The sequence below is a fragment of the Callorhinus ursinus genome, unplaced genomic scaffold (genome assembly GCF_003265705.2).
Source record: "Callorhinus ursinus isolate GAN/ISIS: 27379988/994484 unplaced genomic scaffold, GSC_fseal_2.0 scaffold7, whole genome shotgun sequence".
In the NCBI taxonomy this organism is placed as follows: Eukaryota; Metazoa; Chordata; class Mammalia; order Carnivora; family Otariidae; genus Callorhinus; species Callorhinus ursinus.
In genome coordinates, this window is record NW_027397069.1 from 67,790,833 (window position 1) to 67,818,270 (window position 27,438).

Below are 27,438 nucleotides of genomic sequence, written 5' to 3' on the forward strand. Positions count from 1 at the left end.
TTGAGGAGGGCACGTTCTGCATGGAGCACTAGGTGTTATGAACAAACAATGAATCATGGAACACTGCATCAAAAACTAATGATGTAATATATGGTGATTAACATAACAATAAAAAATTAAAAAAAAAATAGGAGGTGGAGGAGTGATAATACTCAACACTGGGAAGGGTATGGTAAGAAGAAGCACTTCCAAGAAACACTAGTATGAAAATAATTGTTACAAATTTTCTAGAAAATTCCTTGGCTTTAAAAAAATGTTTGGATATCCTTTATCCAATCATTACACTTCAAATGATCGAGCCTAAGAAAACATAAGAAAGAAGACAAATAAGTATACACAAAGACTCAAATCACAACACTATTGAAAATAGTGTAGAGTAAGCAGAACTCAACTGCCAGTGATTGGGCAATGACTCAATCAACTCTGACACAATTCTCCACCTTCTCCCATTCTTCCCACTTCCTCAAGAGGCTGCGCCTGAAGTGCCTCCATCCCATCCATACAATTCTTCTGGCTGTAATTTCTTAAAACACTGTGCTCCTTGCTTTCATATTTACAATTATGTATCAGTTTTTTTGCTTTTTTGGTCTATTTCATCCATTAGACCGTAAGACGCATAAAGACAGGAGCTCTATGGTTTGTTCACTGCTGCAGTCCTTAATTTACAACTTCTGGCCCATAATAACCACCCAAAATTTGTTGAATAAATGAATAAGTGAACAAAACAGAATTATTATGCTGCCATTAAAATATTTCTGAAACATGGATGACCTAGGAAATGTCTACAATGTGTTAATAGAAAAACACAAAACTCACATTCAATATCATTTTAACTATTAAAAAATGCACAGAAAAAAAATCACACTGGAAGATAAAACTCCCTAACAATAACTCTGGCTGGGTGTTAAAAATATGTTAAGTATTATTACTTCCTTTTCCATATTTTTCTGTGTTCAAAATGTTTTACACTGGGGAAGTATTATGTCTATAATAAAATCATACATAAAGCCCAGAGGAAACCACAGGAGCGGAAGACTGGAGACAGCAAACAAGCCAGTGCAGAGAACCTCAGGAGGGGACACGGGCCAGCCATGGCGGAGCAGGACGACAGGGCTGGGAGAGGCAGCAGAGCCTTTTCATAAGCAATTATGGAGTGGTCCAGATTTGTGAGCAGATGAAGAGTGACATGGTCAGTGCTGGGCTGTAGAGAGATCTCTCTGGCAAACTACAACCCCCAGGCCAAACCCAGCCCCCTCTCTGTTTCTATGAACTAAGCTGTACTGAAACACAGCCACACTCATTCGCTGATGGACTGTCTGCAGCTGCTTTCATGCTAAGTAGTTACTACACGGACCATTATGGCCCAGACAGCCTAAAATATTTACTATCTGACCCCTTACAGAAAAACTCCACTGGCCCCTGGTCTACAGGCCGTATCAGAGAAAGGAGAAATCGCACAAAGTGAGGAGGTGGTTGTAATGGTCACCCTTTTAAAGGGAACGTGGAGGATGACTGGTGCTGACGGAGGAGTCTTGACAAGTATCTGTATTGACAGTCAGATGCAAGAGCAGAAAAAGGCTCCTCTCAGACGGTGAGGCATTCATGTAGTAGACAGTTACTGCCGTTTTAGAGAATGACTATTTACAAGTGCAACAGGAAAAAGCAGTAACAGCTGGGTCACTTACCCGCAGAATCGGAGCTGTAGAGACTGGTAGCTGCTGTGATGGGTCCTGGCGGGTGGATGGCACTCGCCGAGGACCTCTGACTCGCAATCAGGATCCTGCTCTTTGCAGATGGTAAACGGGACATTGCACCCAATCCCAACTGGGGCTTAAGGAGCATGGCCGATCGATAGAAAGTTGGAGGAACTTCATAATGAGTATAGGAAGGAGAACAAAATTCTTCTTTTCCCGGGCGTTCTGTAACCTGTGATAAATGACCAGAAGCTTAATCAGAGAAGCTCCCATCACAGGATGAGCATGGAATGTGGTCAGGAGACCAAGGCTCCAGCAATGGCCACTCTGGCCTCACTGAGTTGTTCCATCACTGACCACTTACCTTCTCTGGGCTCCAGGGTCTTCATCCCTAAGTTAACAATACAACTGGATGACCTCTCAGGTCTCTTCTAGTACTAATGCGCTAAGAATCCACATTTCACCGGGAAAACAACTCACTGTACAAGATTTTTAAATTTGATTGCTACAAAATCACTGGAATCTGTGCAAGTGGCCAATCTATAAATACATAATTTCAATGAAGCAGGGAAAGAGTTTAGCCAATGTTCGTAGAATTATGAAAGTTTCATTCTTCCTAATGAGAAAAGGCACAATGTTTATGGTAACCTACTCTTAAGATAAGCAGGTGAACCTCACCAATTTCTGTTAAGTCTTTACCAGGCTACTTAGGCAATAAAAAAGCATTGTTAAAGCGGGGAAAAAGGCTGGAAGAATAAAGCAGTTGATGGAAAAATACATTTTCAGCCCTCTACAATCGGTTTACATAATTAAAAACAAGAGACTGTGAATCTCCTCATCTGTCTTCCCTAGTAAGGTGGGGTGTCCAGGAATGTTTGATAAGTTTCACTACAGTGAAAGTTCTGGGCAGAATCTTGCTGACTGCTAAATCCACAGCACCTACAATGGTGTCTAGTACATAAAGTCAATAAATATTTATTCAGTAAAGGAATCATGTTTCCATTCTTACCTAAATTTAATAACATAACAATCCCATGACTTTTCCCTATTGTTAACAGTTTGGGCTAGAACACAACCTATATGCCTTTTAAATAGGTAATTCTATACTCACAAAGCCTGTTCACATTATCAGTGTTTCTTCATATTAAAAATGAAAAAAATAAGACAACTAAATAATCTTTATTTCCTTTAAGTTAAAAAAAAAATAGTGCCAGAGGCTATGAACGAAAAGATACATCTGGGAACTCTGCTCTAAATCACAATTTTATGTGTCAAACGTTTATCTATCCAGGAATCACAAGCATTTAACAATATTCTTTAATAGGGACTATAAAGCTTTGATCCAAGCTGTTGAAGAGAAAAACTCAATTTGATACTTTTAATGTTAAAACAGATACAAAGTTTTCTCCTTAAACTGACATTATTAAAACAAAAGATTAGGACTTTAAAGTTTTATCATAATCACATAGTAACATATGCATGATTGCTCTAGTAGACAGGCTGAATTCAGGCCACAGCAAATTATATTCCTGTGAAAGACATTCTATTTCTGCTCTCTAATAAAATTTTTACCATTTCCTGCTTACCCTCTTACTATCAACCTTTGGCTTTTCTATTATATTTATGTTTCTCTATTTTTTCATTGCGGTTTCTAAAATTCTGGTGCCCCTGCTCACTGCTTCTAGCAAGTGTGTTCACGAAGAAAAGATTTCTATCCCACATCTGTCAGGTTTTCAGGATTGCAATAGGCTGATCTCAGTAATTACTCAGTTCTTTGAAACTGGAGAGTCCAAAACCCAACATGCTGTCACTTGGAAGTGTCCTTAATGATTTCAGTCACTTCGATGCCTGTCACTTTGCTGGGTAGTTTGTCTCTGATAAGATGTAACAAATTCTTTAAAAAGGTGAAAAGTATGCCTAAGATGTGTTTTTGATAAGACAAGGGAATCTACAAAAAAATTTCACACTCATTTCTTTCCTCTTTATTGACAGAATACAACAGGAATCACTGCACAGCTATGAACAGATAGCACTTAACCCCAAATGATTTTTTCCCCTCCTTCTCTAATGGAGTATTTTTAGAGAAATAATTTTGAAAGCAAACTAAAAGGTCCTTGCGATCTCAAACTCCTAAAATCAATCAAGGTATACAAACAAGTTAAGTTCTTACTAGACTGCCACTCTTCATATATGCCCTGTCCTGCTTTCAGTGGAATGGGCTGAAGCTGAACTGGGCAGACACACAGTAAATGTGGAGGCTTCACTGAGAAGTCACTGGTCTGGATAGCCACTGGGAGAGGACCTGTGATGGTTAATCTTGACAACCTGGCTAGGTCATGGTACCCAGATATTTGGTCAAAGATTATTCTAGATATTTATGTTTTAAAGATGAGATCAACATTTAAATCAGTAAGCCCTGAATAAAGCAGATTACGCTTCATCATATGGGTAAGCCTCACCTAATCAGTTGAATGCTTTAATGGAAAAAGACTGACCTCCCTTAAAGAAGAGGGAAATCCGCCAGCAGGTGGCCTTTGGACTTCAACCGCAGCATCACCTCCTCCCTATGTCTCCAGCCTGCTGGCCCACCCTGCATACTTTGGACTTGCCAGCCTCCACAATTGCACAGGCCAATTCCTTCAAGTCTGGATAGATACTTACATAATACATACATATGTCCCTGTATTATGGGAGTCGGAAGGGAGACCAGCCCTGATCAGACATCCGTATGTTGCAAGTACACAACCTCACCTCTGTTCTCTCACCCCTGCTCCCCTCTTCCCACCTCCTTATACTAAAAATGCAAAGGGATTCCCCAAGGCATCAGTAGGAAGAAGTGCCCCAGAGACCTCAGGATAGGTGCAAGCAGAAAACAGTCTAAACCAGGAAGCATATTTGATCATCCTGCCATGAGCAGGTCCAAGATGATCTTCAAAGCCGCTTCCAGAAGCTCTAAATGTCTGTATTGTTCTGGTGAATGGACAAAGGATGCCTCTCAGAAGAGCCCTTCCTCTGACTTCTTCATTTCTACTAATGCTAACCCAGCGGGAATCTGTCCATAATGATGAAAGAGTCTGAAGCTGGTTTGGGTTTGTACTGTTAAGACTTTCCCATTTATTAAAAAGATATATGACTTCTACAACTGAAAAATACTTCTGTTGCAACTGGTCAGAAATGTGTTCTTTCCCTGGAGACTGGCTGAAGCCATCCTGTGGCAAAGCGCGGCTCATTGGCAGGGGAGGTGGCTTTGGGACCTCCCTGCACCAAGCCTGAACGCAGGAAGGGGACCCACTGGATTTCGTCAAGTTGCAGCTCTAGGAGCAAAGGCCAAGGGCCAGCCTATTGATTAAAAGAGGATTATGGCAGAAATCAGCCCAGTACAACACCTGGGGCTTCTCTGCTCTGTCTTGCAGCCAGAAGATAGGGCCTTGGACACCTGATTATGGCAGAAAACAGTCCCCAGAGGGGCTGGTGCACAGTGGCGCTGCTGTCCCCCACCAATGGGGCCTCTCCAAACCCCTCAGAACTACTAACACCACACAAACACTCATGCTATCCCATTTCCTTGAGACTCAGGGTGGCTTCTAGAGGATTAAGAATAGGAACTATTTTGGGGGGAAATGTGCATATAATTTAGAAGTTATTATATTTTATGGAGGGAGCCAAAGCAATGCGGAAAAGACACACACAAAACCAAAATCAATAAGGGTCACAGAGAAAGAAATGCAGACAGTAACAGGATGTTTGCCGACCTCTCCACGTAAAATTTTTCTCATGAGTGTGTTTCTGCAGAGAAAAGTCTGGGGGATCTTTTTGGGGGGTGGGTAGGGAACCAAATTAGTCTATTTGAAGAAATGGTACAAATGAATGAACTTAAGTGGATGCGCTGGTACGACTTACAGACAAGGTAAAGGTAACCCCAACATGTGTTGTGACCAGGGCAGCCATGCCAGTGGGCCACAGAGAAACCAGCCTAAGGGTGAGCTCTCATCACTGTCTTCCAGGGCATGCTTGTCAAAGAGATACTCTGCCATGCTAGATTTGGGGACCCAATCTTGCACAAGTTGCTTACCTTTGCAGTGACCCAAGAAGAAGAAGAAAAAGAGTCTTTGGTTATTTAAACAGCTTTGGCATCTGCAGCCTGGGGAGGGTCAAATGGCTACTTTTGAGAGGCCTCACAAGGAGCATCCCTGCCCTAGCAAGGAGCTTAAGGTCAGAGCCTGATCCTGAGCCTTGGAGGCCCAGGTGGATAAGGTTTTAGAAATTTAAGAAAGACTCACATTAACCAAGCTCAGAGACTGATGTATAAGACCAGAGTGGCAATCTGTCTACTGTTGGTGAGATGCCACGGCCTAGGGCCAAACTCTTTATGTCCTTTGGCTAGAACATCCTCTCGCTGCAGACCTCTGTGTGAGAAGCCCACCTAAAACAGGACAGCATGCAGCCCGGAACAGTGAAATGAGCCCCTGCTGAAAAGACTGGACCCCCAGACTCTCTAGTTGGGTGTTCTCTCTATAGAGATGTGAGGTGGGAAAGCAGGCCCAGAGTCAGAAGACAGCGAGTGAGCTGTGTGACTCGGAGCTAACAGCCTGCCTCAGGGCAGAACAGATGGTCAGCTGCTGGGGCACCTGTCAGTGCTAGCTTTGGTCAAGGTCTGCTGCTTAGAATAGATTCACCTCTTTTGCTGGGCCAAAGCTGACAATTTCCACTCTGATCAGTACATTCAGCAAATATGTCAGTATATTCAATCAACCTAAGGTCTACCTTTGGACTTAGCCTTTCTATCTCTAAGAAGCTTTGGTTGACTTTTGTTTGGATCCAACATGTATGAGTTCATAATTCAGCCATCATTCAACATTTTCTGACAACATCGTTATGTCAAGCACTGTTCTAAACTCTGGGGACCCAGCGGAGAACAACAACAACAAACAGAAAAAAAGTCCCTGTTCTCATGGATTTTACATTCTAGTTGATGCAGCCAAAAAAAAAAAAAAAAAAAAAACAGAAAAAGTATATACACCAGATGGAGATAAGCACAAGAAAAAAATAAACCAGAGAAAGGGAATCTCAGGGAAGGTGAGGTGTCTCTCCAATAAAATGCCACTGGAACAGAGATAGAAAGTAAAGGAGACAGCCACTGGGTCAATGCAAAAAGAACATTCCAAGCAGACTTAAGTGCAAAGACCCCGAAGCAGCAGAAGGAGAGAGGGTGAACGGAGGAGGGACAGGAGGCTGGGGAGGATGTGGAGTCAGACCGAGTCCATCCTAAAAGCTGAGCCATCCTCCATGCTTAAGCCTGCGCTCTGAATGACCTGGGCAGACCCAAAGGATGTTATGGAGAGGAGTGATCTGACCCGGCTTTTAACTGATCAGTCTGGCCGCCCTGAGGAGACTCGTTCAGGAGATAAATCTGCCTTCTGAGCTCTGGGACGACAACTCCCCATGACACCCAGAAATGAAAGGGGCAGCACAGCGACGGAATTGGGAGGGCAAGAAGAGCATCTCAGCACTGACCTTGTTCTGTGGCTTTAACTGAGTTACTCAAATCCCTCCAAAGTGGTTTACACAATGATAAAAACTGTAATCCCAACCTCCAGAAAATCACTGTAAGGACTAGTAAAGATTGATAAAGATGAAATGTTATGTTACGTGGGCTCAAGGCATAGTAGGTGCTCAACTAAATGTTAGTTGTAATTCCTTATTCTGACTCAAAGAGCCCATGCCTAACACATTATTTGCTATTCACTGTGGTTTTCCCATGTATGAATATGAGATTCTCCCATAAGGAAAATATTCCCCCTGAGAGGATTATGTCAGACCAATTTGAACGATATATTTATTTTGGACTTTTCCCCCCATTGACCTGGCTTATAAAAGACTTATGCTGACTTATTTAAGCATGGAAGCCAATTTAAATGCATACTTATCTAACCCCTCATGTATTACGCTGAGTGGAATTTAAATGAGTCTCCTTAGATGTTAGCTACATCTCATCATGATCGTCAAGCTCTTCTGGTCAAAAATGCCGACTTGTCTACAAACTCCTCTAGTTAAGAACATCCATTTCTGTGCACATGTATCCATCAAAATCTGCAATTTGCTAACAGAGGATATTCTGTTTTCACAGTTCACATTGAAAACACATAACAAACTTTACAGTGTTTGACTTAAAGATCATATCAGAATGACATTCTCTTACCTCCTGCAAAAACTTTTCACTCATTTGACTGAAATGGTGTCCTGGGGGCTTGATCCCAGACACCATCAACCCAGAACTGAAGACCCGTGGCTTTTGCAAGTCTGGCTTGTATTTCTCATAGAGGTTGGCAGATGGCTTCAGCTCACCACCTGCTGCCTTCTCCTCTTTGGGAAGAGGCATGGTACATGTGGGTGGAACATAAGGAAGGCCCACCGGAACCAGCGAAGTGTCCACCTGGCCGAGGGCCTGAGGGCTCCTCCTGATGTAGGTGATGATCTTGGGCCTCACATGCTTGGGCTTGGGCAGAATGATAGGCTTGGGTTCTGTCCTTTCTTCTGTTTTTTCAACCTGGTGGTTCTCCGTTCCCTCCTGTGAGGAAGGGGTATCCTCAGAATGTGGGAATACAGGCTCGGGGATCCTACTGGGGCAGGTGCTCTTGTCAGGCACTTTCGGGGGGGTGTTCAACGACCGCGCACTATCAGCGGGAGGTGCAGCAGCCGAGGGTGACCCGGCATCCGCATCTAACGCACCTAAGTCCTGAACACTGCTACTAGGTGGTGGAGGCTGGTGGGTCACATTCACAGTTGTCTCTGGATGGAGGGGTGCCAGGCCACTGAGAAGAGCACCTGCTCCCCCTGGGGTGCTTTCAGTCTTAGCTGCATTTTCTAGGAGGTTCCTATCTTCTGCAACAGATGTAGTGATCTCTTTGCTGTCCCCTGCTTCTGAGTTGCTGCTCTGAGGGCCGAGGGGCTCAGGGACCCCAGTGTTGCGCTCTCCGACAGAAGGACCTAAAGTACAAACTGCCACACTGTCCGTGTTCCCACCATCCAGTGCGCTCTCCTCACTGACATCTGAGGGACTGCTGTCTGGTGGGTCGTAAGGAACAAAAGGTACGTGCCCATCGCCCGCTGAAATGCCCAACTTCCTAGCTGCACTCGATGAAGTCTTGCCAGTGGGCTGCTTCTCGGCAGCTTGCGAGGAAGCAGGGCCTCGTGTGGGGCTGGTGTGAAGAGAACCCTCCTCGCCGAGGAGGACTGCTCTCTTGTCCTGCTCACTCCTGCCTCTTCCCACACGAGTGTGGTGGCCACTGCCGTGTGACAGGCTAAGGGCACCGGTGGTGGCCTCCTGCTGCGCTTTCCCACCTGGCTCCTTTCTCCCGAGGGGTAACACGCTACCTTCCTTGGGGCATCCCAGACCCTCGGCCTGGATTGACTTTAACTCCTGCCCAGCCTGGGGTGGGGCAAATTTCAGCTCCGGCTTGAGCTCTCCCTTTCCCTGACCTAATTGTGCTTCTGGCTTAGTCAGGACTCCCTGCAGGGCTGAAGCTGAATCCAGACCAGGCTCCGGATGGGCCGAGTGTGATGTGCTCTCATTGCTAACTTCCGGTCCATGTCCCCCCTCCATCTGGGTCTCTGAGGGGGTGGTCTCCTTGGTTGCTGAGGTAGATGGTTTAGGATGACGCACACTCTTTCCCTCTGAGGTACCGTCAGCTGGAGGAAGAGCTGCCCCTGGAGAGGGGGCGGTCAACGGCCTCTGCGGCCCCTCCCCACCACTGGGCTCACGACACGGGGCTTCAGGGGAGTCGAGAAGCGTGGGCTGCAGACGCTGCCAGGTCAGGCTCCCACCACGTTCCCTTGTGGACATGTCCACGACAACAGCAGAGCCGCTTGCTCTTTCCAAAGAAGGCCTTCTCGGTTCCTCATTGTCAAGGGTCTTTGCCAACTTATCCTTAGGAGCATGCCGGGGAAGTTCAGCATCCCTTTTAGCCAAAACCTCCGGACTGGCCTCCGCCATAATGTTCCTCCAACTTGACGGACTTGGTCCCTGAACACTGCGAGGGGTCTGTAGGATATCTGTGCCTCTCTCCACCGTGTGCTCTTCATTTAGTCCTCCGTGGATGGTTGAAGAAAATTTAAAATCTTTCAGGCTGGTGGGGCCAGACTGCGATCCTTTCCCAAAGCCCTGAAGTTGGTGAGATTCCTTATTGAAACGGGTACTATTCTCTGGCTCGCTTGAATTTGCATTTCCAATTTCATCTGTCTGGTCACATGTCTCAGACTCATCATGAGAGGAACTGACCTCCAACATGATTTGATTGGCATTTGTATCTCCCAGACTTAGGATACTCTCATTATTATTTTTCACTCCATTTCTGTTGTCCCGCAACTGAGCGTAACATGATTTCTTCGGAGCCACTGGGACACTCATTTTCAAGCCTTCAGTGGGGGCTGCTGGCCATGCAGTCCTACTTAATGGAAAGGAGCTTCCTTCAAGCTGCTCTTTGATTAATAGGAAATTCTCAAGCTGCTTGTTGCCCCCTGACAATGTCACGCTGCAATACTACTTTAATCATTTTCAGAGCGGTCTTAAAACCAAGCATTGTCTTGACATACAGCAGGATGACTTATCTGTTAGGTTCCTGCTGAATGAGAGCCAATTAGTCCATAAGACCTAGAGAGAAATAAAAATAAAATCATGTTGTTGGCACTGACAAATAGAGATTCTTAGAAAAAGCATGGAAAACACAGATGTATTCGTCACTTTCATATTATTATTTCATTCACTCAGCCCATAAATTTCTCAAAAACCTTTCTGATAGGGTGCCTGCTGGCCAAATATGGGGAAATTAAAACATAAAAATGATTAATGTTAGAAATGGATTATAAAACATATTAAATCTTAAATTCAAATTTTAAAAATCCACAGGTTCATATTGATACTGATTTAAAAGCCTGGAGGAGAAGAAAAAGCTCTTCTTCATAGAATAATGCCAACTAACCTAACAAAAATCATACAGGTAGGAAAAAAATCACCGTTTTGCAATCACCAAAGGAATAATTATCTTGCAACAAATGGTTGCTAAAAACACCAGGTGAAAGATTGTTAGGGAACAGGATATTCACAGAATCTTAAGGTACCATTCTCCAGATTATTTTTATTTATTTATTTATTGACTTACTTACTTACTTACTTATTTTTGGGAGAGAAAGAGTAAGCGCAGGTGCATGGGAGCTGGGGGTGGGGAGGGGCAGAGGGAGAGGGAGAAAGAGAATCTTAAGCAGGCTCTACACTCATCATGGAGCCCAATGCAGGGCTCAATCATGACCCTGAGTTCATGACCTAAGCCAAAATCAAGAGTCAGATGCCCAACTGACCAAGCCACCCAGGCACCCCAAGATTACTTTATTTCTTACAAAAGGAAAATTCTACCTTTACAATAGGGAAATCTGGTAGATACCACCTTAACCAAGTGATCAATTTTAACATCCATAATGGAAACTGATTCCATGTGTTCCTGATGTTAGGTAGTTCTCAGTGCTTCACATCACCTACGTAGTATTCTTGCTATAAATGTTCAACCTGAATTTAATCATGAGGAAATAATCAGGCAAATATAAATTAATGGACATTTTACAAAATAACTGGCCTAAACCCACCTCCAAAATGCCAATGTATATCTACATATAATGTGTGCTCCCTGACTGGATCTTAGATTAAAAAAAAAAAGTTAGGGGCACCTGGGTGGCTCAGTCAGTTAAGCATCCAGCTCTTGATTCCGGCTCAGGTCATGATCTTGGGGTGGTGAGATCAAGCCCTACAGTATCGGGCTCCATACTCCATGTGGAATTCTTAAGAGTATCTGTCTTCCTCTCCCTCTCTCCTCCCCATCCCCTGCTCTCCCTCTCTCAAAAAAAAAAAAAAAGTTAGCAAAGGACATTATTGGGACAATTAGAGATTTAATATGGGTTGTATATTAGGTCAAGGGTATTTTATCAGTGTTAACTTTCTTAGGTGTATAATAGTATTGTGAATATATCAGAGATATTCTTTGTTCTTGGAAGAGACACGCTTTTAAACATGACATGCTTTTAGACACAGCACATGGTAACTTACTCTCCAATGGTTCAGCAAAGAGAAAACTGTGTGTGTGTGTGTGTGTGTGTGTGTGTGTGTGTGTGTGAGAGAGAGAGAGAGAGAGAGAGAGAGAGAGAATGGAACTGTGCCAAAAGATAATAATTTGTAAACTTCAGTGATCTACTCTACAACACCTCTAACTGTTCCACAGGTTTGAAAATGTTCAAAAAGGAAGTTGGAGGAAATCCTATCCCAGCCTTCAGGTCTTGCATGGTCCAGCCCCCAAACACCTTTCCAGCCTCACCCCCTACTACTCATCCTCTTACTCTCCAGGCTGCAGGCACACTGTCTTCATCCTTTACATTACTGGGCACCTCCTTCCCTGCTTTGGGGCCTTTGCACATACTCTTCCATCTGCACAGAATGTGGACTCTTCTCCCAACATTACCTAACTCCTTTGTGGTCTTAAGTTTGCAGTATGAATACCTCTTCCTCGAGGAAGCTTTCCTGGCCCACTAGAATAGATTCGGTCCTTCTATAATGAACTGTCACAACATCCTATATTTTTACTTAAAAAAAAAAACTTTTAAATGTGCCAGACACTGAAGAAAATATTGTTCAATACCTAGCATATGTATTGGGTACTTAATATGTATTTGTAGCATGAATGAATGACTATATGAATGAATGATGAAGATCAACGTTATTTCTGCCCTCAAAGAGCTTAAATCTAATATAGTATTTAAATTTTGATCAAAGCAGATTCACGGATCATCAGTAAATCACTCAATTCAAAGCTAACACTGGTTTATCTACTACTGTGAGTGCATTTTATTAGGCACTGGGGATGGGAGAGTTTAAAAGTAAGGTTCTGCTCCATCCCCGATTCCCCCAGGGGGGATTCAAGGTTAAAATCTTCCACACCTTCCTCCTCATCCATACAAACACACATGAATACACATGTACACATTACCTGGGAGGCTGTTGTTATGTTTCTGCTGAAGTAGGTTACATGGCAACCCACTTGTCTCCCTTCATCACTGTTTACTATGTAACTTCATCTATTCAAAAGATTATGTGTGCATGCATACAGACATGTTCATGTATACACATACACATACATATATATGGATGGATGTCACCCACAGAATGACATCATCAACACTTGAGAACAAAGGACTGAAAAATCACCAATAATATACAGCTACCTCCATGCTCCTCTCCAGCCCAGCCCCCTCCTCTCCTAACGTGACCTTTCATTTGACACCCTACCATTGGCGCCCCCCAGAACCTCAGCTGATAAAGCTCTTTTTCTTTCATTTCTTTTGCATCTATTATATAAGCATGTACTTTTTACATAAATGAGATCATTTCCTATAAGCTGGGGGTTTAGTGTGTTTTATTTGCCCCTTTCTCCGCTCACCCGAAGACATATTAACATCCTGATCTGGGTCTTTCTATTCCTTTCCCCATGTTCATCTAATTCTACCCCAAATACGCACACCCACACAGGAGCAGGCGCTTTCATTTCCTGCCATACTGCTCTTCTGTTCCCTCCCTGAGGCACTGTCTCCATCCCCCTCCCCTCCTTCGTCCCATGTTCCTCTTCTCCTTCTCTGTCTTCTTCCAGGCCTATCTTCAGTAAGCCAGGGGTGCCCTGGGTCCAGCCCCACCCAGATACAGCCCCCAGGCCTAACCAAGATGCTCATACTCTGGTCACAGCCCCAGTTCCCTGACACAGAGGAGATTCTCAGTGAACCTATCTTTATTTATTTATTCAAGTTAAAAAGTGTTTTCCTTGAAGATATACATATCCTCTGGGCACAGATATAAAAAGCGTGTAGGCAAATCAGTAAGACAGCAGTTTAAAAGAACACTGTGCTCTCTGGATCAGAAAGCAGGTATCCCAGAAAGCCAGGGAGAGCAAGAGATCCCACAAATATGGGCCATCCACAGAAAGGGAGTGCCTCTAATTCTCTGTGGGCAGAATTATAAGCATGAGACAAAGAGCCCTCAGGTTTGAATTATCAAGGCTGGGAGAAAAAAAGAAATGAATTCTTCTCAACAAAGATGAACAAAACCAGAGTATGGTACACTGCAATTCACAATGTGATTGCTAGAGACTGACAAACAGGTGTCAAATCCCTGTCTTGCTAAGAAAGAGTTGTATTTTAATTTTTAACGAATTACATAATAGATGCTTTTTTCTTTGTCAGTGAGCAGCAAATGTTACTCATTGGTAAGGGAATGGAAAGCTAGAACCTCCTAGGGACCAAGTATTATTCTCAGTTAGAATACATATTCATAAATTTTAATTTAAATTTTAAATTATATTTTTGTTTAGTCTTTAATTTTAATTTAAGTTAGGCTATTTAATATTTGTAGTGGCCTCCAGAGATAGACCTTAACATCCCCTTGCTTTTTCTTTTCTCTCTGGGTAAGGACATGAAAGCACAGAGAGGGTAACATTCCCAAGGTCACACAGCTAAGAAGTGGAAGGGCAGGGACTGAGATAGGAAAGTAAAATCCATGCAGAAAGTGGAAGCTTTAAAAGGAAAAGCTGCCTGTTGGTGAAACTGTACAGATCACACAGTAAGAATAAAAGGAAAAGACACTATCATAAAGACCAAGAATAGAAAAGCAAAACCAGAAACCAAAAAAGGAGAGAAAGCTCACACAAGAAAAGAAAAGCATTTAAAAACCTTCTCCAATTATAGAAGGCGAAATTATGTACAGGAGGTAATGTTTCCTGTTTCTTTCCCTTCTTTCTCAGGTTTCACACCTTCCCCCTAGAGTTCCATCATGTGGCCAGAAGTCAGTCACAGGGTCAATATGAACAAGTTTTTATTTTTGTTTTTTTCTGGATCTGGACTTCAAACCAGGTTACCTACCCTAAAGATTTTTTTCCAAAATACAAAACATGATCCTACAAATTCAGACTCATAATACAGGACTGTATGATTAAATAAGAAATACAAATATGTCAACCAACCATGCTCACCGCCCTCCATGAGGTGCATTTTCCCAGAGTGAGGCATGCAATTTTCATTGTACTTCACATCTGTTACTATAAAAAGTTACAAATGATGACCTTAGAGATAGATGGTATTTTATCTTGGAAAAAAAATCCATTAATTAACTCCAAAAGGAATTCAAAGATTTTATAGGCTCATAGGCTATATGAGGCTTAATAGCCCTCCAAGTATCGCTCCTAGTGCTAGGGTGAAAATCCCAGTGTCAGGAGATCCGTCAGCTTTCTTGACAGCCCATCAGCCCTCCATGCAGAGCCACCATCAAACTAGCCCAGAGTAGAGATCTGCCTCTTTAGAGAAGCACAATACAATTCTTCTTCCACCAGAAACAACCCTGCAGGTATCTGTAAAGAACTACTATGTTCCCTTCCTCCTCCAAACTTACTCTTCTTATTAAAGAACTCAGATTCTCCCAACTATTGGAGCAGGTTTAAGAAACTCCCACCATCTAGGGGCGCCTGGGTGGCTCAGCTGGTTAAGTGACTGCCTTCGGCTCAGGTCATGATCCTGGAGTCCCAGGATCGAGTCCCACATCGGGCTCCCTGCTCAGTGGGGAGTCTGCTTCTCCCTCTGACCCTCCCCCCTCTCAACGCTCTATCTCAGTCCCTCAAATAAATAAATAAAATCTTTAAAAAAAAAAAAAAAGAAAGAAAAGAAACTCCCACCATCTAAATACACACCTCAGGGAGCCTGAAGTCCCTCCTAAACAGGATACTCACACCTGCACACAATACTCCAGCTCTCGGGGCATCATCCAGGGTCCTGTGAAAGCAAGACCTCCATTCACTTAGTTATACCTCTAACCACATGATCTAAGAGTGACCATTCCGTGGCCACATGAATTACCCTGTTAATTCCATATCATCAATTAAAATGCCAAAGTACTATATTACTTTATATTACCCATTACTGGTAAACTACAGAGACTCAATCCTAGAAATCTGTAACTGGCTTTTAGCATCCATGGGTGGTACCATAAAAATGTACCTCTAGAACTTCATCTTGTTGGTCTAGGTCCATTGTTCTATCCTATTTAAAACTTTTTGGGCCCATCCTTAATTTTTCATCCAAAATATTTGCAATCCATTCTGTTTGCATACCATCTCTGAAGAGGTAAATGTGCCTTCCTGATTATCATTCATTTCACTGTTACCAATGTCAGCGAAACAGGGCAGGGGCCAAAGCAGCAGCACCTGGCACCAGGGAGAAGTCACTCCATGATGGTTCTCATTTGCTGATCAGCATTCCATGGGCACGTTCACACAGGCACCCTCTACCCACTGGGCCCGGCAGTTACTACACATGTCTCCACGCTGTCCACAAGAATGTTATAAGAGGAGAAACTTTTGTCAAATGTGTTGCTGAAATAATTATAACATTGCCTCTCTCCAACAGAGAAAGAGAGTAAATGAAAGTGAAGAAATCTACCGCAGCCTGTTCTACACATTGCCCAGTGTTCTTCCTAAGGACCACTGTTCATTATTCTCAGTACTCATAACTCAACAATTACCAGTGCTTTTTAAAATACAACATGGGCTCAGCATTAGGTACATGAGCATGTAGTTTGAGCACTACATCGTCCCCTTGCCAACAAACAAAATGTCTTTGCCCATCTTTATCAACCAGGCATGGCTTTAGCTCTCCCCAGCTCACAGTCTCCAATGATGGGTTTGACTATCTCATCCAGAACTCTTTCGGTTAAATGCAGATACATCATTTCTGAATCATTAAGTGGACTGATAACATCTTCATGCTCATCTGCAATCTCTTCATCCATCTTGCACTTCAATTTCCTGATAGCGTGTTTGTTCTGTCCAGCACAGCAGGAAAGGCATTCTCAGATAAAGAGAAACTCAGCAGACCCACCACCTCTGTGCCACCCACTAACATGATTGGGAGTGAACCTGGCTGAATGACAAACTTCTCAGCCTGACATTCAAGGTCTGATGAATGCTGGGCCCGTATATATGCTTAATCCTCCTTACTCTTCTACTTAAAATTATACCCGCACCCAACAGCTTCACCTTCTGAGCTCAAGCGCCACCTCCTCCGTGAAGACTTTCCTAAATTTTCTCTCCCATTCCCCTCCCAAAAAGATGAAGAGGCTAGATATTGTCTCTCCGTGCCCTGAATCCCCAGATCTATTCCTTTTAGCACTATTAAACTATGCTTTTTAAATTATAGTTATGTATATCCTATTTTATTATAGTTAAGTGTGCCTTTTTATTAGTTACATGTGTCTTACTTTTATTATAGTTACACATGTGTGCCTAATTTCTTACTAGGTTGGAGGCTAACAGCTCAGACACTTCTATTTCCCATGCAGCACCTGGGACAGGACTTTGCACGTAGTAGGCACTTGGGATGAAGCAATCTCTTCTCAACTGGAGCTCAAAATGGCAAATGTCTAAATCACTTTCAGGACAGCACAGGCTCTTTTTTTTTTTTTTTTCTTTTCAGTGTTCTAAGATGGAGATTCTAAAGCCACCCTTCTCAGCTGAGTAACTGATTAGGCACTCTTACCCCAGGAAGGTTGTACCATAATATTCAAGGGAGATTATGTAGAAAAATACATTCTGATCATCATTATCTGATTTATATTTGCTATAATATTTAATTTGAAAATAAAGTTCAGGGGATTTTCATGTTATTAAAAAAGGGGCTGGGTTTTAAAAGACTGAAAAACAGTGTTACACAGCCTACTTTAGCTGCCAGGTCTGCTGTGGAATGCTTTATCAGTGTGTGAATTTTCATATAAATGTTCAAGCGCTGTGCCTTTGAATACAAATGCAATTCCATCCAACTTAATAAAATGTATCTGCCAAAGAAGCTCCAGCTGCAACTCCTACCATGCGATAAATTATCCTTCAGAACTTTAGGAGACAGAGAACTGTATAAGATAGGAACCCAATATTTAACAGTAAATATAACACCAATGCAAAAAAGTCAAAATCCCAAATTTCAAATTTCAGTTGACATTTTTATGGACCATGTATCTAGGGTCTATAATGTTCCACCACATTTAGTAGGCTAATTTTATGTGAAGTTACTTGCAAATCCTTACCTATATGTCAATGTATTCATCTGCTTTAGAAAGTTCTGTGGTAATCATTCCTCTGCATTTTCTGCAATTTTAATTACTTAACAATAGACAGGTTATTGGTCCTATCATAAGGCTATGTTTATTTTCAACAGGCACAAGTGCAGGTATCCTAAAAGGTGGTGCACAACAGACCAAATGCGTTATAAGGTGTTTCACTACGTTGTGGTTAAAAGCTGAATTACTGCTTGAGGAATGATGGTAAATATGTGTTCAGAAATGCTGTAGCTATCTATGGTGCTGAATTCTGTGATAGCCTGTGGAGTCATGGTTTATCTATGTACATGACATGAGTAGTACTTCACATTTTATTCTAATATAGAAACAAGACTGTGCTCAGAAAGAATATATGTGTATTTTTTTCAGTAGCAGAGGCTATTTTATTTTTATTTTACTTCAGTAAAAAGAGTGAAGAAGAATATACACATAAATGAAATGCTGCTATGTGCCCCTTTATAGAGAGCCTAAAAAAGGGGGCAACATGACTTTTCATTGGTTAGATCATTCTTACATTTAAGCAGAACATTAAATTGATATCTAAAGTTTCTCCAATAAAAACATTGCATGTTTCTCTACAATAAGCCTCATCTGCATCTGCCAACAAAAAGTATTTGTTTTCTCCTTTAAAAAATGAATCCTTCCCTTCCATGACAGACTTTCACCCAATAAATATAGGGTGTTCATTTCTTGCCTATTATGCTTAATAATTATTTTGTTTTGTTTTTTTCTTAAATGATTTTTTTTCCAAAATGGCAAACTTACATTGCCAATTATAAAAATAAATGGATCTTGTATTAAAAAAAAAGTTAAATATACCAAAGTCCCTTACTCCCACCCTAGGAACAGAGTTTGACATTCATACCCCAGATTGTTTTTTTTTTTATACTCAGGGAATGAGTTCTATAACTCCAATTTTTCACTTTGCATGTCATGGACACCTCCTCACATAAATACATGTAATAAATATTCTTTATCATTTTTAACAATGGTCACTTTTACCATAATTTACCCACCAATCTCCCTATTGTTTAGACTTTACATTGTTTCCAGTTTTTGCCTTTTAAAATAATTTTTCACAGAAAATTGCTGAATGCTTATCTTATTGAACCCCTTATTTTCTTAGGCTATATTCCTTTTTTTAATTAATTTAAATTCAATTAGCCAACACATAGTACATCATTACTTTCAGATGTAGTGTTCAATGGTTCATCAGTTGCGTATAACACCCAGTGCTCATCACATCACATGCCCTCCTTATCTTAGGATCTATTCCTAAAGGTAGAAGCACTGTGTAAACAGGAATGCATATTTGCATTTTAATACACAACTCTGAGCTCCATGAGGGGTTTTGTTCTCTTTATAGTTGCCTCTCTTGTGCCTACACTATATGCCAGGGCCTGGCACATAATGGATGCCCTGTAATGAAATGAATACATACTGCTCTCAAGGAAAAAAGTCTCAGTCTTCATTCTACCCCTCTCTCTATTTCTTGCTCCATCTCCTCTCTCTCAAAACTTTGTAACTACAACGACCAGATCATTTATCATTCAAACAGGGACACCTTTTTTCTTGCTTAGGAATTTTTTCGATTTTTTTTAATTAAAGTATCATGTTTATACAGTCAAATTCACTCTTTTTACTGCACAGTTCTGCAATTTTGGCCAACGTATACCATCCTGTGACCAACACCAGCACAAACAAAACACAGAACAGTTCCACGAGCTCTAAAATCTCCCCCAAGCCCTTTTGTAAGTCAACCATCCCATGATTCCCCAGCCCCTGGCAACCAATCATCTGGTTCCTGTTCTGATGATTTTACCTCTTCCAGAATGTCATTTAAACGTCACTACACAGTATGCAGACTTTGTGTCTAGCTTCTTCTGTGCCTCCGAGATTCAAAAGGGTGTTGGTCTATCAGCAGTCTATGGCTAAACAAGTTTCCATGCTATGTATCACAGTTTGTTTACCCATTCTCCAGCTGAGGGACATCTGGGTTATTTCCAGGTTTGGGCAACTACAAATAAAGATACTAGAACATTTAGGGCGCCTGGGTGGCTCAGTTGGTTAGGCGACTGCCTTCGGCTCAGGTCATGATCCTGGAGTCCCGGGATCGAGTCCCACATCGGGCTCCCTGCTCTGCGGGGAGTCTGCTTCTCCCTCTGACCCTCTTCCCTCTCATGCTCTCTATCTCTCATTCTCTCTTTCTCAAATAAATAAAATCTTTTAAAAAAAAGATACTAGAACATTTAAGTACAAGTGTTTGTATAACACCGGACCACTCTGGGGAGTTCAAACATGCTAAACCAGACAGAATGCCATGACACCAACTATAAGCTGGACACATGGTCACCCTGTTGAGAACACACTTCTTGCCACCCAAGATTACCTGATCCTTGTGTTTATCTGCTTGCTTATTATCTGCCTCCCCTCATCCCATATAAGCTCTGGGAGGGCAGGCACCTGTTCCTCTGTTCTCCACTCTATTCTAAAGCCTAGAACAGTGGCTGGCACCCAGTAGGGATTTAAAAGCATTTTTTTTAACTGAATAACGTTTGCTCAACATGAGGAATTTATTTTCAACACTTGAATAGCATTTACTGTTACCAGGCTGTTCTCAGTGCTTTGTTGCATTTAGTCCATAACAATCCTCTAACTAGATATCATCACCTCATTTTACTGACAAAGAAACTGAAGCAGAGAAAAGTGAAATAACTTCTGAAAGTGAAAGACTTGGAATCTGAAGCCCCATCCATGCTCTTAAGCCACCATGTCAAGCTTCCATGGAATCATCAATTTTTTAAGTTGAAAGGCTAAAAAAAAAAAGCCTTGTTATCTTATTTTGTTATTACTTTACCTCTGGGAAGGTAATTACATTTTATATGCCATTTGCATTTCTTCTCTCATACTATATATCTCTGGAGTGAAAATATTATTTTTTAAGTAGGCTCCATGCCCAGCATGGAGCCCAATGTGGGGCCCGAACTCATGACCCTGAGATCAAGACCTGAGCTGAGATCAAGACCTGAGCTGAGATCAAGAGTCAGACGCTTCACTGACTGAGCCACCCAGGTGCCCTGAAGTGAAATTATTTTTAACAGCAAACATGGGAGACAAGCTCTTTCCAGAATTCTGATTTTTATCAAGGGAATGAGATAGTCATGTTTAAGGACCTGTCCACACAGAAGACCTCCTGGCTGCCTCCTGCCTCCCAATGCCCATCCCCAGCCCTTCCAAGCCCCCCCTTTCTGGATTATTGGTGCCATCTAATCACCTGTCTGGATTAGATGGCACCTTATCACCAAGGCTGGAAACCTAAAAGCTTCCTTGGCCCTTTCCTCTAAATCACACCCCACCCATCAGCGAGGGCTATCAGATGGACTTCCCAAGTCATCAACCCATCAACTTTTCTCCCTCTCTGCCACCATGTCATCTCCCATATAAACCACTTACAAATCTCCTACCAGATCTCCTGGCTTCCAATCTTGCTTCTCTAATGAGCCATTTCCCCTTCACAAGGCATCCAGAGTGGTATGGTGGCATGTGAATGGTCATTTCACTGCCATAAACCCTCCCATGGCCTCCTCACTTGGACCTGTGTGGCCCTTTGTGGCCTGAAAAACCTCTCCCCACCTACACTCCTGCCCTGCAGCTTGCCTACAGGCTTTGCATGGCTCATCACTGCTTAAACACTCCATGCCTGGCTCTCCACACAACTGGACCCTTCTTACATATCAGGTTGGTCTTAAATGTGCCCTTCCCAGACAGGCTTTCCTGGAGGTTCATCCTTTGCCCACAGCCATAGTCCTTGCTTCTTCAACAGCCTTCCTTAGTTATTCTATGTGTTTATTTGTTCATTGTGTTCCTCTCCCAATAGGACATAAGCTCCACGAAGACAAGGATCATATTCACCCTGCTCACCACTGATCCCCAATAACCAGGACAGTGTCCAACACACTGTAGGCACTCAATAAGTATTTTTGACTTATGGTAGCATAATGGAATCTTTCCTAACTTGCTTAGCTCTTTGGGTAATGCCTTGCTGAGCATATATCCATCACAGAATATCACTGAGTAATTAAGATGGAAAGAAACAGAGACACCAATTAGTTCAAACTTCTCATTTTACGTGAGGAAGCTACAGCCCAGAGAGACTTAGTCCAAGTCCACCAGCTGAGACCTGTCACAGCCACGCGGAGGCTGGGCTCCCCACGTCCAGGCTAGCACTCAGCCCCCTCTTGCAGACCGTGCCCCCCCAAAACAGGTGAGAGGAAAGTGAGAGGAAAAAAGGCAACACGGACAAGGATTCAAAGGGCTCTGAGACACACCCAACTGATTGAGCACCAGCTGATAGAAAACACAGGACAGGGAACAACAGGAAATCAAAGATAAATAAAAGAAAGGTCCAACCTCACTGATAGGAGGAATTCTTAATCTCAGGAAACAAACTGAGGGTTGTTGGAGTGGTGGGGGGTGCGAGGGATGGGGTGGCTGGGTGATAGACATTCGGGAGGGTATGTGCTACGGTGAGCGCTGTGAATTGTACAAGACTGTTGAATCACAGATCTGTACCTCTGAAACAAATAACGCAATATATGTTAAGAAAAAAAAAAAGAAGAAGATAGCAGGAGGGGAAGAATGAAGGGGAGTAAGTCGGAGGGGGAGACGATGGACTCTGAGAAACAAACTGAGGGTTCTAGAGGGGAGGGGGGTGGGGGGATGGGTTAGCCTGGTGATGGGTATTAAAGAGGGCACGTTCTGCGTGGAGCACTGGGTGTTATACACAAACAATGAATCATGGAACACTACATCAAAAACTAATGATGTAATGTATGGTGATTAACATAACAATAAAAAATTTTAAAAAAAAGAAAGGTCCAAATCCTGTCAGAGAAACCACAACTGTCTGAGGGAAAGGGGATATAATGTATAGACAGCTAGTAACTGTGGTCATTAAAGCAAGGCAGGGTGTAATAAAATACACGGTCAAAGACAAATTCTAAGCACCACATAACAGCAAGAAGGAAGCAGAAATTACAATGAGGGGCTGGGGGAAATTAGATCTTTGCTCCTTCTTGCAATTTATGAATGTATGCATGTGTGTTGTGTGTGTGTGTGTGTGTCTGTGTATGTAGATAGTTTGACAAAGACTCCAGCCAGTCACCAGATACACACATACACCAGAAGTATTATGGAATTCAAGGCCTGGGTTTTGGATTTGTAGGTGATGCTGGGGTCACATTTCCCCCATTTTTCCCCCAGTGACACAGTTCCTTACCATGTCTTTACCTGTTTTCCCCTAGTGGTGAAGGACTAAGAAAAAGAAGCCTCCCAGCAATTGCACTACTAGGTATTTATCCAAAGGATAAAAACATAGTGATTCAAAGGGGCACGTGCACCCCAATGTTCATAGCAGCAATGTCCACAACAGCCAAACTATGGGAAGAGCCCAGATGTCCATCGTCAGATGAATGGATAAAGAAAATGTGGTGTGTATACACACACACACACACACACACACACACACACACACACACACACACACACACACAATGGAATATTACTCAGCCATCATGGACCTAGAGGGTATTATGCTAAGCGAAATAAGTCAATCAGAGAAAGAGTTATATGATTTCACACATATGTAGAAATTAGGAAACAAAACAGAGGATTGTAGGGGAAGGAAGAGAAAAATAAGATGAAATCAGAGGGGGAGATAAACCATAAGAGACTCTTAACCATAGGAAACAAACTGAGGGGTCCTAGAGGGGTAGTAGGTGGGGGGATGGGGTAACTGGGTGATGGGCATTAAGGAGAGCACTTGATGTAATGAGCACTGGGTGTTCTATGCAACTGATGAATCACTGAACTCTACCTCTGAAACTAGGTATATACTATATGTTAATTGAATTTAAATAAAATAAAATAAAAATAAAAGAATTCCAAGTCTAAAAAAAGAAAAAGAAGTTTCTATGAAACTCAGATCTGCTTGCTCCAAAAAAGATTTCATGAGGAAAGGGGATTATCCATGGATCTCCTATCTGCTTACCAGAAAAACTGGGACTTATCTGTTCTGGTGAAGGAAGAAAAGGATGTCATCTAGTTTAAAAAACTAGCAGTTTAAAAGGTAGGAACAGGGCGCCTGGGTGGCTCAGATGGTTAAGTGTCTGCCTTCAGCTCAGGTCATGATCCCCGGGTCCTGGGATCGAGTCCCTCATCAGGCTCCCTGCTCCTTGGGAGCCTGCTTCTCCCTCTGCTTCTCTCTCTGTCTCTCATGAATAAATAAAATAAAATCTTTAAATAAAATAAAAGGTAGCAACAACAACCGAATCTCACTATCAAGACTTGGTGATAAATTCTCTGCTGTTCTTTGAGACCGCTGAGAAAAGCTGATCTACTGAAGACTAATATTCTATCTACAAAATACTAGATAGCATCCAAACTCTTGTAATAACATTAGGTACTGGTGTTTATTAATAGGAAACTAAAAAGAGACAAAGACATTAAATCTAGATGAAATCAAATACTTTTTGATTTAAGAAAATGGAAATGTATTTACATATGGGCGTTTCCACTGGCATCCCAAGGGCTCAGTCAGACAAGGGTTTTTGTTATAGTCTTGTTGGAGAAGTGTTTTAAAAATTGAGTTCCAGTGTATGCTTGCAAGGCAAGCACTTTCTCCTTCTCCAGTGGCTATCTGGCCTTTCAACTTACACCTGGTTACTTCACTGCCTGGCACCAGAAGGCAACTGAAGACCTACTCTTAGAGCATCTCTTCTTGTTTACCTGCCCAAGTACTGATATAACACTGTGATATTCCTTAATCTATTTCTTGCTTCATTTCTAACCACAAATACCTTATGTGAATATTCTCCACAAACCCACTCCCTTCGTTCTTTCCTACCACTAGTCTTATGGCCCAATCTGGCTTCTATAATGTGGATGATGGGCCAAAGAGTTACAGGAGAATATTTAAATCTATCTGAGCAGGTGGGGCTGATTCCTGGGGGGGGGGGGGGGGGGCAGGGGGAGAGCTGACTTCATGCAAGCTGAGAGGGCAATACAGGTATTTCCTCAAACTCCTTTGGTGGGCCCCACTCAACCCAGCTTCTCCCAATGGGTTTATTTCAAACCAGTAAGCATGCCTGAGCTGTACATCCTTGAATCTCTTGTGTGTGTGTATTTAGGCCCTGAAAATGGACGTCAGCATTATGATGGGGATGGCACACGACCCTCATTTATCTGTAGGAGTGCAGGCTGTAAACCTCAGATTGTCTGCTATCTGAAAGGAAGCAAGAAACCTTTTTAACATCATCAGGGATAAAGTGAGAATCACCTCCAGCTCAAAAGCCTGCACCGGGTCACTAAAAACGGGGCTCTTTCAAATCATTTTCTTTCTGGAAAGTGAATTTCTTTTTTTTTTTTTTTTGCATCAGAAGCACATAACCTATCTTCTGTCATATGATCTAGAGAGCTAGAATGATGAAGTTAAAAATTTAACACCCTGATGAAGCCCAAGGAAAAAAAGTTTGCAAACAACTGGAAAGCAAACAAATCAACTGCATGGTGAACTGCAAAAACCTTCAGCTGAACGAAAAGGTATTTACTTTCACATCCCAGGGCTTTTTGTTCGAAGTCTCTGTATTTTCATTAATTACACTATGTAATGAACAAGGCATTTTGGATGACCATGCTTGGAATGTCTTTATCTTGAAAGAAGAGATAAAGAAATGAAGATAAACAGAAAAGGAAAGAATATATCACTTAGTTTGGAACCGATGTGGCCTAGAAACATGCAAGAGAAATAAATGATATATGCAGAAGAGAATGAGTAGTTTTCCTATACAATTGAAATAAAGGAATAATTTGCTTTTGTTAACTTGTAGGAATCCTCCATTTCACCAGAACTTGAAGAAAAATAGTAAAAAACAAAAAACAAAACAAAAAAATCCATATTCCCAACAAAAATCAAGATTGCTTGATAAAGAGTAACATGTCAATGTGTATTTGAATAGCACCCAACCTATAATCCCAGGGTGGAAAACTGGCTTGCTAGCATTTCCAGGATAAGGCACAGGATTCATGCATATTAATGATCAAAACAGACAAATTTCATAAGCAACAAAAATCAAACATTCCCAGAAAGAACCAACCTGAATAAGCAGAATTTTAATGGGCATGTTTTAAAGATCTAAAGTCACAGTTTAGAAATTCACTGCTAAATAACATGAGACCCCCCCAAATCTATTTTAATCAAAGACTTTCAAAGCAATGTCATAAGTCTCATGCTTATCTTTCAAATAAAACTGCCAAGAAGCTTCTTATTGATCCACAATCACATCCTCTTCTATGTATGATCTGTGTGGCATGGGAAAGGGAACAAGGTGTTAAAATGCCCTCCCTGACTCATGGTCCTCACAGCTTCCAGAAAGGCCCCTGACCCCGTGTCCCTGGGCACTTCTCCTCTGACCCAGGAAGCTCTCCAAGGCTGCAGAAGCAACCCAGACATTCCTCCATCCAATTTCTGGGACTAGCATGTTTACGCACGGACTAGTCTCCTCCTGACCAGAGAAATGTGTTCTAACTGTACTGGTAGGCGCCCTTCCTAACTAAAGTGTGGAGAGAGCTCTGAAGGGGAGGAGAAAACAAGAAATCTGCTCTCCATGGGAGCACTCTCTGACCTCAACAGGAGCCATGATGCAGTGAGCAAATCAGAAAACCCCTCCCCAGCAGCTTCCTGACCATGCAGACAGGCTGGGCATAGGGCTCCTAAGAGCAGACCTGCCCGACCCCAAGGGAAAGAAGTTAGAGTGGCACTAGCCCTAGGAGGCGAAGCTCTGCAGCCTGAGTCAGGAAAGAGGCAAGGAGAGTGGTACCCCTCTATGACAGGTCCTCTCATTAATGAGAAAAAATAAAGTAATACTGGACAATTGATACAAATTCACCATTCCCTGCCAATTCTCCATTCCCTGGCATGGAGGCCAGAGGAGAAAAGACAAGAGAAAAGAAAAGGAAAACCCAAAGAACACTGAAGGAGAAAATGAAAATTTAGGGAGCAGTGATTCACTACTTCTTTGCTTGGAATCCCGTGTGTGTGTGTGTGTGTGTGTGTGTGTGTGTGTGTGTGTATCCAACATTTGTAAACATTTTATAGTTTTTTCATCCCCATTCTACAGCAACACCCCCAGCTTACAAGAAAGGCATACAACACATAATGCATGGCTCCAGATGCCCATCTCATTCCTAAATATTAATGAGCAGCTAGGAATTACCAAATATGTAAGAAAGCATATGATAAAAAAGACAAGGCATTTAAAAAATACCAAAAGCAGAAGAAAACCATTTAAAATTTTGTTTTAGTTTACATAAAACCCACTTTTTGGTGTATAGTTCTAAGTTTTGACAAATGTACAGAGTAGCCACCAACACAATCAAAATACATTACAGTTGTATCACCCCAAAATTTTCTCATGTCACCCCTTTGTAATCAGCCTCTCAACCACCAATACTGATCTATTCTCCAATCCTGTAGTTTTGCCTTTTCCAACATCTTATACAAAG

At 42.2% G+C, this 27,438-nt stretch overlaps 1 protein-coding gene across 7 annotated transcripts in view; it reads right to left on the bottom strand.

The window, feature by feature from the left end:
• Positions 1 to 27,438, bottom strand: part of MTUS2 (microtubule associated scaffold protein 2) — a 581,138-nt gene that overhangs the window by 376,281 nt on the left and 177,419 nt on the right. For 5 of the 7 annotated variants that reach the window (XM_025874487.2, XM_073894733.1, XM_073894728.1 and 2 more), the window contains 2 exons: positions 7,894 to 10,344; positions 1,686 to 1,926 (listed from right to left, as the gene is read on the bottom strand). In XM_025874487.2, coding sequence (XP_025730272.1) covers positions 1,686 to 1,926; positions 7,894 to 10,101 — 2,449 coding nt within the window. In that variant the 5' untranslated portion in view covers positions 10,102 to 10,344. Of the gene's footprint in view, positions 1 to 1,685; positions 1,927 to 7,893; positions 10,345 to 15,460; positions 15,543 to 20,478; positions 20,517 to 27,438 lie in introns of those variants that run through there. The other 2 variants (XM_073894730.1, XM_073894732.1) reach the window with 2 other exon arrangements.